Source organism: Scardinius erythrophthalmus (genome assembly GCF_964197995.2).
Source record: "Scardinius erythrophthalmus genome assembly, chromosome: 14".
NCBI classification, from domain to species: Eukaryota; Metazoa; Chordata; class Actinopteri; order Cypriniformes; family Leuciscidae; genus Scardinius; species Scardinius erythrophthalmus.
The window spans coordinates 4,171,291-4,187,202 of NC_138234.1; the positions used below are offsets into that span (position 1 = coordinate 4,171,291).

The 15,912-nt window shown below is 40.5% G+C and overlaps 1 protein-coding gene across 2 annotated transcripts in view; it reads left to right on the forward strand.

Annotated features, from left to right (window-relative positions):
* The first annotated feature begins 1,022 nt into the window (after nt 1-1,022).
* Nucleotides 1,023-15,912, forward strand: part of LOC308701469 (uncharacterized protein) — a 42,124-nt gene continuing 27,234 nt past the window's right edge. The window contains exons 1-4 of one of the 2 annotated variants that reach the window (XM_081383783.1): nt 1,023-1,255; nt 7,829-7,876; nt 8,818-8,900; nt 8,973-9,101. In XM_081383783.1, coding sequence (XP_081239909.1) covers nt 9,053-9,101 — 49 coding nt within the window. In that variant the 5' untranslated portion in view covers nt 1,023-1,255; nt 7,829-7,876; nt 8,818-8,900; nt 8,973-9,052. Of the gene's footprint in view, nt 1,256-7,362; nt 7,508-7,828; nt 7,877-8,817; nt 8,901-8,972; nt 9,102-15,912 lie in introns of those variants that run through there. The other variant, XM_081383782.1, reaches the window with a different exon arrangement.

Genomic DNA, 15,912 nt, shown 5'->3' on the forward strand with positions numbered 1-15,912 from the left:
CTACATGCTGCTTTTTGTTTTGATTAGGTATGCGGCTGTGCAACACTGGTATGGAAGGCATTTTCTGCCAAATTTAAATAAATAAATTAAATGATTAAAATGAAAATTAAAACCAGATTAACGATTTCATTACAGAAAACTGTACGCAAAATATGTGACAAAATTGAGAATGAAATTAAATTATTTCATTTTCACGGTGACATATACATGGTGTTAGTGAGGCCAGCAGGGGGCGCTCACCCTATGGCCTGTCTGGGTCCTAACACCCCAGTGTAGTGATGGGGACACTATACTGTCAATGAGCACCGTCCTTCGGATGAGACGTTAAACCGAGGTCCTGACTCTCTGTGGTCATTAAAAATCTCAGGATGTCCTTCGAAAAAGAGTAGGGGTGCCAAATTTGCCCCTTGGCCCCTGTCCATCATGGCCGCCTAATCATCCTCATATACTGATTGGCTTCATCACTGTCTCCTCTCCACCAGTAAAGCTGGTGTGTGGTGGGCGTTCTGGCGCAATCATCCAAGTGGATGCTGCACATTGGTGGTGGTTGAGGAGATTCCCCCATCTATGTAAAAGCGCTTTGAGTAGGCCTGCCTAGAAAAGCGCTATTTAAATGTAATTAATTATTATTATTATTATCCCTGTCAGATTGAAAAATAAAATGCAATTGGTGATTTCACATTTCATTTTCACTACAGTCTCGACGCAAGACTGCCAATATTAAAATGAAAAGCCAAACATGAAAAAGAAACTACAAATACAGTTTTTACAAAGCTCTTTATTAACTGTGCAGGGATTTGTGAATTTTAATAGGTATTTTGGACCTACAAACACACTTCCAGATACATATTCACGCACACACATACATATAAGCCCGAAGTGCAGAGGACGGAAGGGACGCAAGAATGCCCATATATGGGAAACAGCAGTGTCACCAAAAACCCCCTTAGAGACTATAGACGGTTAATGTTGCAAGACCCTGTCGTGAGACTTAGTTCCTCTGGAAAAACCCAAGAAACTGCATAGAAACAATGTAACCCAGTTCCGTATAGATATGACTGCTTTCTGACTGTTGATTGCTGTATTTTTTATTTTGATGTCGATTGCATCGCTAGAGAGAAATTAAAATCTCTTCTAGTTTAATTCTAGCTTAATTTCTTTTGGTTTGAACTGCTCTGCTGTATTACAGTAACTTGGAAAACCTCGGATGAGAACAAGTTGATATTTACTCCTAACTGCTTGAACTGCTTACAAGGTAATTAGTCTTTGTAATATTCACTCATACAGGACTGCCCTGTTGAGATTGAATAAGCTGAAGTTTTATATTCTGTAACATTTTCTTTTGATTTGCTACGAGTATTCATTTTTGTATAATCAGTGTTTTAATCTTTTGTATAAATAAATTTTTATTTCTAAAGACAATCACTGTTAAGTCTTACTTCAGCTGCTAAAACAGTTCTAACAGCAAAGGACAGAGCAATTCTATTAATCCTTCTTATAACTGAAGATAACAAGGGTTCCAAGAGCGAATCTGCTTGTGTAATGTCATTTTGAGTAAGCATGCATTTCTTGGATGTCTGATCTGTTCTGTGTATGGTTGGATAAGTTACAGAAATGAACTCTAAATAAATTGATACGATTTTGGGTTTAATAGTTTTTCACATGTTGATGATCCCATTTTAGATATCTAAATAGAAATACAAATAACAGCATTTATTAGAAATAGAATCTTTTGTAATATTAGAAATGTCTTTACTGTAACTTTTTTTATCAATTTAATTCATCCTTGAATAAAATTATTGATGTATTTGATTTATTTCCCCTGCCAAAAAATGAATAAAATTTCTCACTGATCCCAAACTTTTGAACGGTAGTGATTAATATTACAAAAGATTTCTATTTTTGAACTTTCTATCAAAGAATCCTGAAAAAAAAATGGTTGTTTTTGAGAGGATCAAATCATCTTATTACAATGATTTCCGAAGGATCATGTGACACTGAAGACTGGAGTAATGATGCTAAAATTCAGCTTTGGTCACAGGAACAAATGATACGTCACTATATATATATATATATATATATATATATATATATAGGCCTATATACGCTGGATACTCTTATAGGTTACGTCCGTGGATCACGGCTGAACGCGTCTTCTCCGCACTCATTTACAAACAAAACATTTTTTTTGGTGAAGCTTCCTGTTTCGAATGCGTCGCGTCTGAACGCGTTGTTGTCTTTGGAGCTCGATTGATTTATAATTCTTGATTTCTCTCTAAACTCATTTACAACGAACATTTTCTACTTTTCCTCACCTCATAGTTACAACGCGGACTGTTGAGCAGACGTGTCTCAAGCCTAGTGATCCAACGCTGGATACTCTTATAGGTTACGTCCGTGGATCACGGCTGAACGCGTCTTCTCCGCACTCATTTACAAACAAACATTTTTTTTTCGCCTATCGTGCGTCTACTCTACACCGTACCACTAAAAAGACGGATTATATCCAAGACCTCAGCCATAAATTAGTATTAATATTGATAGCATCACTGGTAGCGTCGTTGCTAACTTAACGTACTGTCCATCTGTTAAAATGGCGAATATATTAGATGTAAGTAGTCTACCTTTTGGTGCAGGTGAAGACACATTTGAGCTGCACGCGGTGCAGTCTGAGCTGGAAGCTGTTGAGAAACAGATCCACGACCTTTTAGTGAGAAAGGCCGAGCTGATAGACCGGCGTTTGGCTCTTGAAACATCACGCGCGGATGCACACAAATCAGAGATTAACGTTACTAACCCGCTGACTCCGACCTCGTCTACTCCGTGCGTTACTCAGCATCGGTCCCGCGCGCCGAGGTCGCGATCAGCCATGGTCTCGTTCACTCCGGCTCCAACATGCCATCACGAAGCCTGGATATTTCCGCAGCGGAAGACGCGAGTCAGGCCTAGACCAAGAAAACTCTCTCCGACCCTCCCGGTTTTCGAGATATCCACACAAAACCGCTTCTCCCCTCTTCGCGAAACAGAACGCGATGCTGTGATCATTGGCGATTCCATCGTTCGACACGTACACGCTACGTTAAATAAAAGTAAGGTGCATAGTCACTGCTTTCCTGGTGCTCGTGTTTCTGAAATCGCCGCTCGCGTTCCCGAGATTCTGAACGATAACGAGCGCGTCGGAACTGTGGTCTTGCACGCGGGAGTGAACAACATCAGGCTGCGCCAGACGGAAGTTCTGAAGAAAGACTTCAGGAATCTGATCGATACGGTACGCAGCACATCGCATGATATAACGATCATTGTGTCAGGACCGCTTCCCACGTACCGTCTAGGTCATGAAAAGTTTAGTAGATTATTCGCGCTAAACGAATGGTTAATGTCATGGTGCAATGAGCAGAAACTACTCTTTGTAAATAATTGGAATCTGTTTTGGGAGGGTCCTAGGCTTTACCGTGCTGATGGCTTACACCCAAGCAGATTCGGATCGGATCTTCTGTCGGATAACATCTCCAAAATGTTAAATACCTTTTGACTAGTAACCAAAAGTCCAAATCATAGTCTCTGCTGCACCAATTTAACTGATATAAATAGTGTAGAACATTGCATAGAAACTGTGTCTATTCCTCGTTTAGTGAGATTAAATAATAAATCTACTGCAGGATCTAGAAAAAATCTAATTGTTATTAAACCAGAAAAATGTTGCTATTAGTAATCAAAAACAATTTCTAAAGCTAGGTCTTCTAAACATTAGATCACTCACACTTAAGGCAGTTATTGTAAATGAAATAGTCACAGATAATAGCTTCGATGTACTTTGCCTTACTGAAACCTGGCTTAAACCAAATGATTATTTCGGTCTAAATGAGTCTACTCCATCAGGATACTCCTATAAGCACGAGCCCCGTCTGAATGGTCGTGGCGGCGGTGTTGCAACAATCTATAGAGATATTCTCAATGTTACTCAGAAAACGGGTTATAAGTTTATTTCATTTGAAGTACTTGTACTAAATGTTACGCTCTTAGATGCTAGAAAAACATCCCTATTATCTCTAGCCTTGGCTACCGTATATAGACCGCCTGGGCCTTACGCTGATTTCCTAAAAGAGTTTGCAGATTTTCTCTCAGACCTATTAGTTAATTTCGATAAAGCATTAATTGTTGGAGACTTTAATATCCACGTAGATAATTCAAATGATGCGCTAGGGGCTGCGTTTACAGATTTATTAAACTCCTTTGGGGTCAAGCAAAACGTTACCGGACCAACTCATCGTTTTAATCATACACTCGATTTAATTATATCACATGGAACCGATCCAACCGATATAGATATCATTCCACAAAGTGACGATGTCACTGACCATTACATGGTAACTTGCATATTACGTACTCCTGTAATATGTCATGCTGCGCCGCGTTATCGATTAGGCAGAACAATCCTTCCATCTACCATAGATAATTTTTCAAATAGCTTATCTGATCTGTCTCAGCTGCTCAGTGAACCTAAACAAACAGATGAACTTGAGGAATTAACTAGCACTATGAGCACCATTCTCTCTGGATCATTGGATATTGTTGCACCCATTAGATTAAGAAAGGTTAGAGAGAAAAGTAAAGCACCATGGTACAACAATACTACGCATGTTCTAAAGAGAGAAACCTGTAATTTAGAGCGTAAATGGAAAAAAACTAACTTAGAGGTCTTTAGAATCGCATGGAAAGACAGTATGTCACGTTACAAAAAGGCCCTAAAAGAGGCCAGGGCTGAGCATCTCCGCAAACTAATAGAAAACAACCAAAACAATCCTAGGTTCTTATTTAACACTGTGGCTAGACTAACAAATAAACAGATGTCTCCTGAACAAAATATTCCGTTCCAGTTTAGTAGTAATGATTTCATGAAGTTCTTCACTGAGAAAATAGAAAACATCAGAACCACAATTGTAAACGTTCAATCCTCAATTGCGTCTTATAATTCAGCCTCAATTATCACCCCGCAAGAACAATTACAATGCTTTACAACTATAGAACAAAAAGAGTTAAATAAACTTATCACTTCATCTAAAACAACAGCATGTTTACTAGATCCTATACCAACTAAACTTTTGAAAGAAGTGTTACCTATAGTGGAGGAGCCTCTCCTCAATATTATTAACTCGTCTTTATCTTTAGGTTATGTTCCAAGAACATTTAAACTGGCAGTTATAAAACCTCTCATTAAGAAACCACAATTAGATCCACATAATCTAGCAAATTATAGACCCATTTCAAATCTACCTTTTATGTCTAAAATACTAGAAAAAGCTGTGTCCGCTCAACTGGGCTCTTTCTTGCAAGAAAATGACATCTATGAAAAGTTTCAGTCTGGATTCAGGCCGCATCATAGCACTGAAACTGCGCTTGTTAAAATTACAAATGATTTACTTTTATCTTCTGACCAAGGCTGTATCTCAATACTAGTTTTACTTGATCTTAGTGCTGCGTTCGATACTATAGATCATACAATACTCTTAGATCGACTACAAAATTATACTGGTGTTCAAGGACAAGCACTAAGCTGGTTTAGATCGTATTTATCTGACCGCTACCATTTTGTTTATTTAAATGGAGAAAAATCGATCATAACTCCAGTAAACTATGGAGTGCCGCAGGGATCTGTGTTAGGCCCTCTATTATTCTCAATATATATGCTGCCACTTGGAAATATTATAAGGAAACATGGAATTAGTTTCCATTGTTATGCTGATGACACTCAAATCTATATTTCATCACGGCCAGATGAAAACGCTAAATTATCCAAATTGACAGAGTGTGTTAAAGATATAAAAGATTGGATGACGCGCAATTTTCTTTTATTAAATCCAGACAAGACAGAGGTACTAATCATCGGTTCAAAAAACCACCCACAAAACCTCTTACAATACAACTTTAACATCGTAGGATGTCCTGTTACTTCATCCTCTACAGTAAAAGACCTGGGTGTTATATTAGACTGCAACCTGTCTTTTGAAAATCATATTTCATATGTTACAAGAACAGCCTTTTTCCACCTTAGAAACATTGCTAAGCTACGTAATATGCTATCTGTTTCTGATGCAGAAAAGTTAGTTCATGCATTCATGACCTCGAGACTAGATTACTGTAATGCTTTATTGGCTGGTTGTCCTGCATCCTTAATAAACAAGCTACAGTTAGTCCAAAATGCCGCCGCTAGAGTTCTAACTAGATCAAGAAAATATGATCATATAACACCAATTTTATCATCACTACATTGGCTACCTATAAAGTTCCGTATTAATTACAAGGTATTGCTACTGACTTATAAAGCCCTAAACGGCTTAGCTCCAGTCTATTTAACCGATCTTCTATCGCCCTATAATCCATTGCGCTCTTTAAGGTCAGTAAATTCGAGGCTTTTGGTCATACCTAGGATATCCAGATCCACCAAAGGAGGGAGAGCATTTTCACATTTAGCTCCAAAACTCTGGAATAGCCTTCCTGATACTGTTCGTTGCTCAGACTCGCTCTCCCAGTTTAAAACTAGATTAAAGACGCATCTCTTCAGCCAGGCATTCATATAATACTTTTAATCTTACAGTTAAATCCGACCTCTAGTTCATAAACGCCAGAGGAGAACTGGCCCCCGACTGAGCCCGGGTTCTCCCAAGGTTTTTTTTTCTCCATTAGGTCACCTGATGGAGTTTTTCGGTTCCTTGCCACTGTTGCCTTTGGCTTGCTCAGTTGGGGATATTTGGGAATATTTAATTTAATTAATCAATCAACGATACTATTGATCAGCATTACCAAACGTGGACGTTCCACTAGAAACAAACATTGATGTATTGTTTTATTACTGTGAAGCTGCTTTGATACAACCTATGTTGTGAAAAGCGCTATATAAATAAACTTGACTTGACTTGACTTGACTATATATATATATATATATATATATATATATATATATATATATATATATATTAAATTGTAATAACATTTCACAACATTACTTTTTTTGTTAAATGCAGCCTTTGTGAGCAGAAGAGACTTTTAAAAACATTGCTGATTAAGGTTGACTAAGGCCACTGGGAATGGCATCAAATACTACAGCAAACTCTTTAGTAGTTACAGGGATCTTATAATGATTAAGGAATTCACAGTAAAGAGATGTTCATTATTCTATAACTGACCAAAATTATACCGTTATTGTACCAGTTTCTGTAAAATAAAGATTTATTTTTAAACGTAATACATTTTTTTGTTCCAAATCACAGTGTTGAGTGGAGAAAAGTTAAGCTTAAAAATGAGTTTTGATAATCTGTCATTTATTTCGTCTCGCGGTGATGACGTCACCACTCTCGCGGTCGCGCGTCTCCTGAGTCTTTTGAGGTAAACAGTTCACACGTTAAATCACGTAACTGCACTATAAAGTTTACACGGTTTGCTCAACATTTTACGGGCGCTTTTCAGAAAGTTTTTCATCGTGTGTCTGTTTCTTTTCCCATACAAAACGGTAAGATGTTAGCGAACTACTTTGTTTTTATGAAGTTATTAGGGAATCGGATTCATGTGGACAAATTACAAGGGTTGATAATGTCGTCAGTGGCTGTCTTTATATTTACATTTATATTACTGTTGTTATTTTACAGTATCATTATTGTATTCTCTATATTTCTGTTGAATGAGTATTGATAGTCTATGGCTCATCACTATTATCAGAGCAGCTGAAAAGCCTCTTTATTTCATGTCAATAGATCCTGTTTTCTCCTCATTCATTATGCTGATGTCTTCAGATCTGTAAATTGACACATTAAGCTCATTTTATTGTCAACAGATTTGAGCAAACGACACGATCAGCTATTGTGACATCTGCAGGATATAGGTAAGTTGTATAATGGCTTTTATTTCAATAATCTGTGATGAACCATGTTTCATAATGCTACACACACACAAAAAGTTGAGTTAACTGTATTCGTTAACTTTGACAAAATTGTTAATAAAATTTGTGAAAAAAAAACTGTATTGGTGCGCCATTTATTTCTTGCAAATCTGTAAATATACAAAACAACAGCTAATAGCAAAATGATTTTGAGACATATTCTTCCTTTAAGTTTCATTGAGGGAGAGGTTTAAGAACAGAAAACGCAAAGTGCTGTTAGAAACTTAGAACTAGAACACCGTTATCTTTATTTCTCTGAAACGTCTGTCAGCGCAGCGCGTTTTCTCACTTGAGCATAAATTGCTGGCGGCCCCCCTCCATGTGGATATTATTGTTTTTCTCAACATAAACGTGAAACAATATAAACACGATAATCATATGCTGACTCGAGTGTATGTGTACGTTCTGTACGATAACTGGCGCAATCTGCTTTTCTCTGCTTTATTAGGCGTTTTTTCCGTTCGCGCTGCTTGAGCTTATATCCCTTTGTTCTTTATATTTTTTTGTTTACACATAGGCCTACTGTTTAATGTTTTCAATTAAAAGAAAACTTTAACATATATTGTAGGATTGTTGTGTATATTGCAAGCTTGTTGTGTATATTGCCTAATCGTAAGCTTCTTCAGAAATGGTGACAAAACTAAAAAAAAAAATTACCTTAAAAAATAACGTCTTTTTCGTTAAACGTCATTTACATAAACGAATTTTCGAATATTCAAATTTTATGAGCCCGAATATTCGAATGCAATATTTTTGAAAAATGCCCATCCCTAGTTTTAATATTCTTTTTTTATTCTTAATTTTTTTATAATGTGACCATAAATACTTAAAGTGGGTGGACTATTTTTTTAAACTCAGTAAGTGATTTTTATTGATTTTGTCAGATCTGCCCCTCCTCATTAAGTGAAGCTCCTCCTCCTCCTGCAGTGAAGCTCCTCCTCCCTAAAAGAAGCCCCTCCTCCTTCAGGTAAGCCCCTCCTCCTTCAGTGAAGCTCCTCCCACTGCAATTCACCAATAAATGCTGGAATATTCCCATCAGCTACAAGTGAAGACGAGCATCAAACCATCAGGAAGAGCTGAAATCTGCAAAGACAGAGTTTATTGAAGGACAGTGAGAACATGAGAGATCCAGAACACTGCAGAATGAAACACACTGGAGAACAAAGAGGTTGGTGTTTATTCCTGATTCTTCATTAGTGAGGCTGAAGAACATTAAGGTTATAAAGCAGTTCATCAGATTTAGCTCTGTTATAGTAGGAAAAATAGTTGTGAATTATAATTAAACCAGCAAATAATATGAACCGGGTGCATTTAAAAAACACAAAAAAACAAGGATGTTTGTTATCTGTAAGTCAATATAAGTTTTATCTGAGCATTTTTTTCTGTTTATTTTACATCTGGTTCACAATTACTGCAACCAAATTATGGATATGTCTTAATACAGTTTTTGCGCATTCCAAAATATTGTTATTATCTTGCTAAAACACCAACATTTAAAAGCAATTATCAAATAAATAGACTTTGCTACACGTGGTTTAGTTTGTGTAAAAACAGGGAGTGTTAAAATTATAGCATTATTTTTAAAATGTAAATATTTTAAGTAGTTGCATAGTTTATCAAATATTTAATAGTCACTACACTCGTCCAAATATCTCACTACAAAAATGTGATTTATTCAGAGCCCCTAAAGGGACATGGTGATGGAAAAACTATATTTGCGTTCATTGACATTTGTTTTCCTGCTCCAACCCCCTCTTTCTTACCACAAGGGCCATTAGTGACCCGTAAAGAAGTGCTGATAGTGATAAAGGTCTGTCGGCCAAGATGTGTGTGTACATCTGAGGTTTGCTAAATGTCACACCTTCAGTACGATGTGGGAAAGCTGTAATCTGCTGATTGATCAGTTTAAATGTCTCACATTTGGTTTCACTACAGCGCTTCCCATAATGTTTCCGCATTTGTGTCTGTTTGAACACACTCGACCACATGAGCGTCTACACTACCAAAGCAATCCGGTTGAATGTGTTTTCCACTACCTCTGGAAGTGGTCAAAAGTGGACAAGCTCAAATTGTTTTAGACCCTGTTTACACCAGTGTTTAGTACGTCCACTAGTGATCGGATTGTCGAAAACACTTCTCAATACCAGGTGTAAACAGGGTCTAACTGTTGCTCTAACTCTTCTTTTTCTGCTCTCTGTTCTTCTTAAAAGCCCTTTGGCCAAAATAAAGTGAGTACTGCGTTAGTAACTGAATTACATCATTACAAAAGTAACTAGTTACCAGGGAAAGTAACTATTGCGTTACTTAAAAAAAAAAGTAAAAATATAAGAAATGTCTTGGATATACCCCTAATGTGAAATGTTAAATGAATGAAATAGACACTAAATAGAACATCTTATTATTATAAAACATTGTACACTAATCTACACTAGTTTAATGTTGCTGTGGGACAATGTGAGAGACACCTATTAACTTAAATATTAAAATATTATCACTACTATAGTGGAACAACAAAACAATAGATGGTTTAGAACTTCTAATATTTATTGCACAGACCACCACTGGCTAACAAATAAATTATGCCTCTTAAGAAATGTACCAAAAATAAAAAAATAGAAATAAAAAATATACAAACACACACTAGTGTATATAATTAAAATGATAAAACTCACACACCTTTACAGCTGGTAGACATACTGTATAGCCTACTTGAAGTAATTTTAACAAAAAGTGCTCTCAATATAATACTGAACAATGTACCAACATAAATAATAATGATAAAATATAATCTTTTGGGAGTTTTATTTTTATAACCTAGAACGTCATCATCAGAGGTTATTTTGGAGGGGTTTTTTTTATAACCATGTTATGTAAACTGATTAAAACATTGCATATGATACCAATGTGCTACAGAGATTATTCTAATGCTGAAATGTGTAATTTATTTATGCCCGGAAACACTCGGTCTCTCTCGCGCACTGTCGAGTTTGCCTCGTTTTTGTCAGAGAATGTCTAATAAGAGGAGAACTTCCACTCTCAGTGAACTTCCGGCTTCTGAACTGGCTCCACATGAGGGCGCTCACAGGACGAGTGCAGAATGAATGGAGGTCTATGGCGCTATACCCCCCAAAATCCACTTTTCTCAGGATATAATTTTTTGTCTAGTAATTTGAATGTTGTATTCGAAAGGAGATGCAAAGAAATGACACACTGCTGGGTGTTAGATTTTTTAGAGTCACTTATTTGCTTTAAAAAGTCTTTTAAAATGTCAGTGGCGTCATACACATCGTACGACCAGAGATACTGCTTTACGGCAATCCTTCACTCGCTTTGGTGACACGCGCAAACACACAACACAGCTGACACAGGGAAACACACAACACAGCTGACATAGGGAAACACACAACACAGCTGACACAGGGAAACACACAACACAGCTGACACAGGCAAACACACGACACAGCTGACACAGGGAAACACACAACACAGCTGACACAGGGAAACACACAACACAGCCGACACAGGGAAACACACAACACAGCTGACACAGGTAAACACACAACACAGCTGACACAGGTAAACACACAACACAGCTGACACAGGTAAACACACAACACACGACACAGCTGACACAGGGAAACACACAACACAGCTGACACAGGAAAACACACAACACAGCTGACACAGGGAAACACACAACACAGCTGACATAGGGAAACACACAACACAGCTGACACAGGGAAACACACAACACAGCTGACACAGGTAAACACACAACACAGCTGACACAGGTAAACACACAACACAGCTGACACAGGCAAACACACAACACAGCCGACACAGGGAAACACACAACACAGCCGACACAGGCAAACACACAACACAGCTGACACAGGCAAACACAAAACAGCCGACACACGGGAACACACAACACAGCCGACACAGGTAAACACACAACACAGCCGACACAGGTAAACACACAACACAGCCGACACAGGTAAACACACAACACAGCCGACACAGGTAAACACACAACACACGACACAGCTGACACAGGGAAACACACAACACAACACAGCTGACACAGGGAAACACACAACACAACACAGCTGACACAGGTAAACACACAACACAGCTGACACAGGGAAACACACAACACAGCTGACACAGGTAAACATACAACACAGCTGACACAGGTAAACACACAACACAGCTGACACAGGTAAACACAACACAGCTGACACAGGGAAACACACAACACAGCTGACACAGGGAAACACACAACACAGCCGACACAGGGAAATACACAACACAGCCGACACAGGGAAACACACAACACAGCCGACACAGGTAAACACACAACACAGCTGACACAGGCAAACACAAAACAGCCGACACAGGGAAACACACAACACAGCTGACACAGGGAAACACACAACACAACACAGCTGACACAGGGAAACACACAACACAGCTGACACAGGTAAACACACAACACAGCTGACACAGGTAAACACACAACCCAGCTGACACAGGCAAACACACAACACAGCTGACACAGGCAAACACACAACACAGCTGACACAGGCAAACACAAAACAGCCGACACACGGGAACACACAACACAGCCGACACAGGTAAACACACAACACAGCCGACACAGGTAAACACACAACACAGCCGACACAGGTAAACACACAACACAGCCGACACAGGTAAACACACAACACAGCCGACACAGGTAAACACACAACACACGACACAGCTGACACGCGCAAACACACGACACAGCTGACACAGGCAAACACACAACACAGCTGACACAGGGAAACACACAACACAACACAGCTGACACAGGTAAACACACAACACAGCTGACACAGGGAAACACACAACACAGCTGACACAGGGAAACACACAACACAGCCGACACAGGGAAACACACAACACAGCCGACACAGGGAAATACACAACACAGCCGACACAGGGAAACACACAACACAGCTGACACAGGCAAACACAAAACAGCCGACACAGGGAAACACACAACACAGCTGACACAGGGAAACACACAACACAACACAGCTGACACAGGGAAACACACAACACAGCTGACACAGGTAAACACACAACACAGCTGACACAGGTAAACACACAACACAGCTGACACAGGCAAACACACAACACAGCTGACACAGGGAAACACACAACACAGCTGACACAGGTAAACACACAACCCAGCTGACACAGGCAAACACACAACACAGCTGACACAGGCAAACACACAACACAGCTGACACAGGGAAACACACAACACAACACAGCTGACACAGGGAAACACACAACACAGCTGACACAGGTAAACACACAACAAGCTGACACAGGCAAACACACAACACAGCTGACACAGGCAAACACACAACACAGCTGACACAGGTAAACACACAACACAGCTGACACAGGCAAACACACAACACAGCTGACACAGGTAAACACACAACCCAGCTGACACAGGCAAACACACAACATAGCTGACACAGGGAAACACACAACACAGCTGACACAGGGAAACACACAACACAGCTGACACAGGCAAACACACAACACAGCTGACACAGGGAAACACACAACACAGCTGACACAGGGAAACACACAACACAGCTGACACAGGGAAACACACAACACAGCTGACACAGGCAAACACACAACACAGCTGACACAGGGAAACACACAACACAGCTGACACAGGGAAACACACAACACAGCTGACACAGGGAAACACAACACAGCTGACACAGGTAAACACACAACACAGCTGACACAGGGAAACACAACACAGCTGACACAGGTAAACACACAACACAGCTGACACAAGTAAACACACAACACAGCTGACACAGGGAAACACACAACACAGCCGACACAGGGAAACACACAACACAGCCGACACAGGCAAACACACAACACAGCCGACACAGGGAAACACACAACACAGCCGACACAGGTAAACACACAACACAGCTGACACAGGCAAACACACAACACACGACACAGCTGACACAGGGAAACACACAACACAGCTGACACAGGGAAACACACAACACAGCTGACATAGGGAAACACACAACACAGCTGACACAGGGAAACACACAACACAGCTGACACAGGTAAACACACAACACAGCTGACACAGGTAAACACACAACACAGCTGACACAGGCAAACACACAACACAGCTGACACAGGGAAACACACAACACAGCCGACACAGGCAAACACACAACACAGCTGACTCAGGCAAACACAAAACAGCCGACACACGGGAACACACAACACAGCTGACACAGGCAAACACACAACACAGCTGACACAGGTAAACACACAACCCAGCTGACACAGGCAAACACACAACATAGCTGACACAGGCAAACACACAACACAGCTGACACAGGGAAACACACAACACAACACAGCTGACACAGGGAAACACACAACACAGCTGACACAGGCAAACACACAACACAGCTGACACAGGGAAACACACAACACAACACAGCTGACACAGGGAAACACACAACACAGCTGATACAGGGAAACACAACACAGCTGACACAGGTAAACACACAACACAGCTGACACAGGTAAACACACAACACAGCTGACACAGGTAAACACAACACAGCTGACACAGGTAAACAAAACACAGCTGACACAGGGAAACACACAACACAGCTGACACAGGCAAACACACAACACAGCTGACACAGGGAAACACACAACACAGCTGACACAGGCAAACACACAACACAGCTGACACAGGGAAACACACAACACAGCCGACACAGGTAAACACACAACACAGCTGACACAGGCAAACACACAACACACGACACAGCTGACACAGGGAAACACACAAAACAGCTGACACAGGCAAACACACAACACAGCTGACACAGGCAAACACACAACACAGCTGACACAGGCAAACACACAACACAGCTGACACAGGCAAACACACAACACAGCTGACACAGGGAAACACACAACACAACACAGCTGACACAGGGAAACACACAACACAGCTGACACAGGCAAACACACAACACAGCTGACACAGGCAAACACACAACACAGCTGACACAGGGAAACACACAACACAGCTGACACAGGGAAACACAACACAGCTGACAGCTGACACAGGGAAACACACAACACAGCTGACACAGGCAAACACACAACACAGCTGACACAGGCAAACACACAACACAGCTGACACAGGGAAACACACAACACAGCTGACACAGGGAAACACAACACAGCTGACACAGGGAAACACAACACAGCTGACACACGCAAACACACAACACAGCTGACACAGGCAAACACACAACACAGCTGACACAGGGAAACACACAACACAACACAGCTGACACAGGGAAACACACAACACAGCACAGCTGACACAGGCAAACACACAACACAGCTGACACAGGGAAACACACAACACAACACAGCTGACACAGGGAAACACACAACACAGCTGACACAGGGAAACACACAACACAGCTGACACAGGCAAACACACAACACAGCTGACACAGGTAAACACACAACACAGCCGACACAGGTAAACACACAACACAGCTGACACAGGGAAACACACAACACAGCTGACACAGGCAAACACACAACACAGCTGACACAGGTAAACACACAACACAGCCGACACAGGTAAACACACAACACAGCTGACACAGGCAAACACACAACACACGACACAGCTGACACAGGGAAACACACAACACAGCTGACACAGGCAAACACACAACACAGCTGACACAGGCAAACACACAACACAGCTGACACAGGCAAACACACAACACAGCTGACACAGGGAAACACACAACACAACACAGCTGACACAGGCAAACACACAACACAGCTGACACAGGCAAACACACAACACAGCTGACACAGGG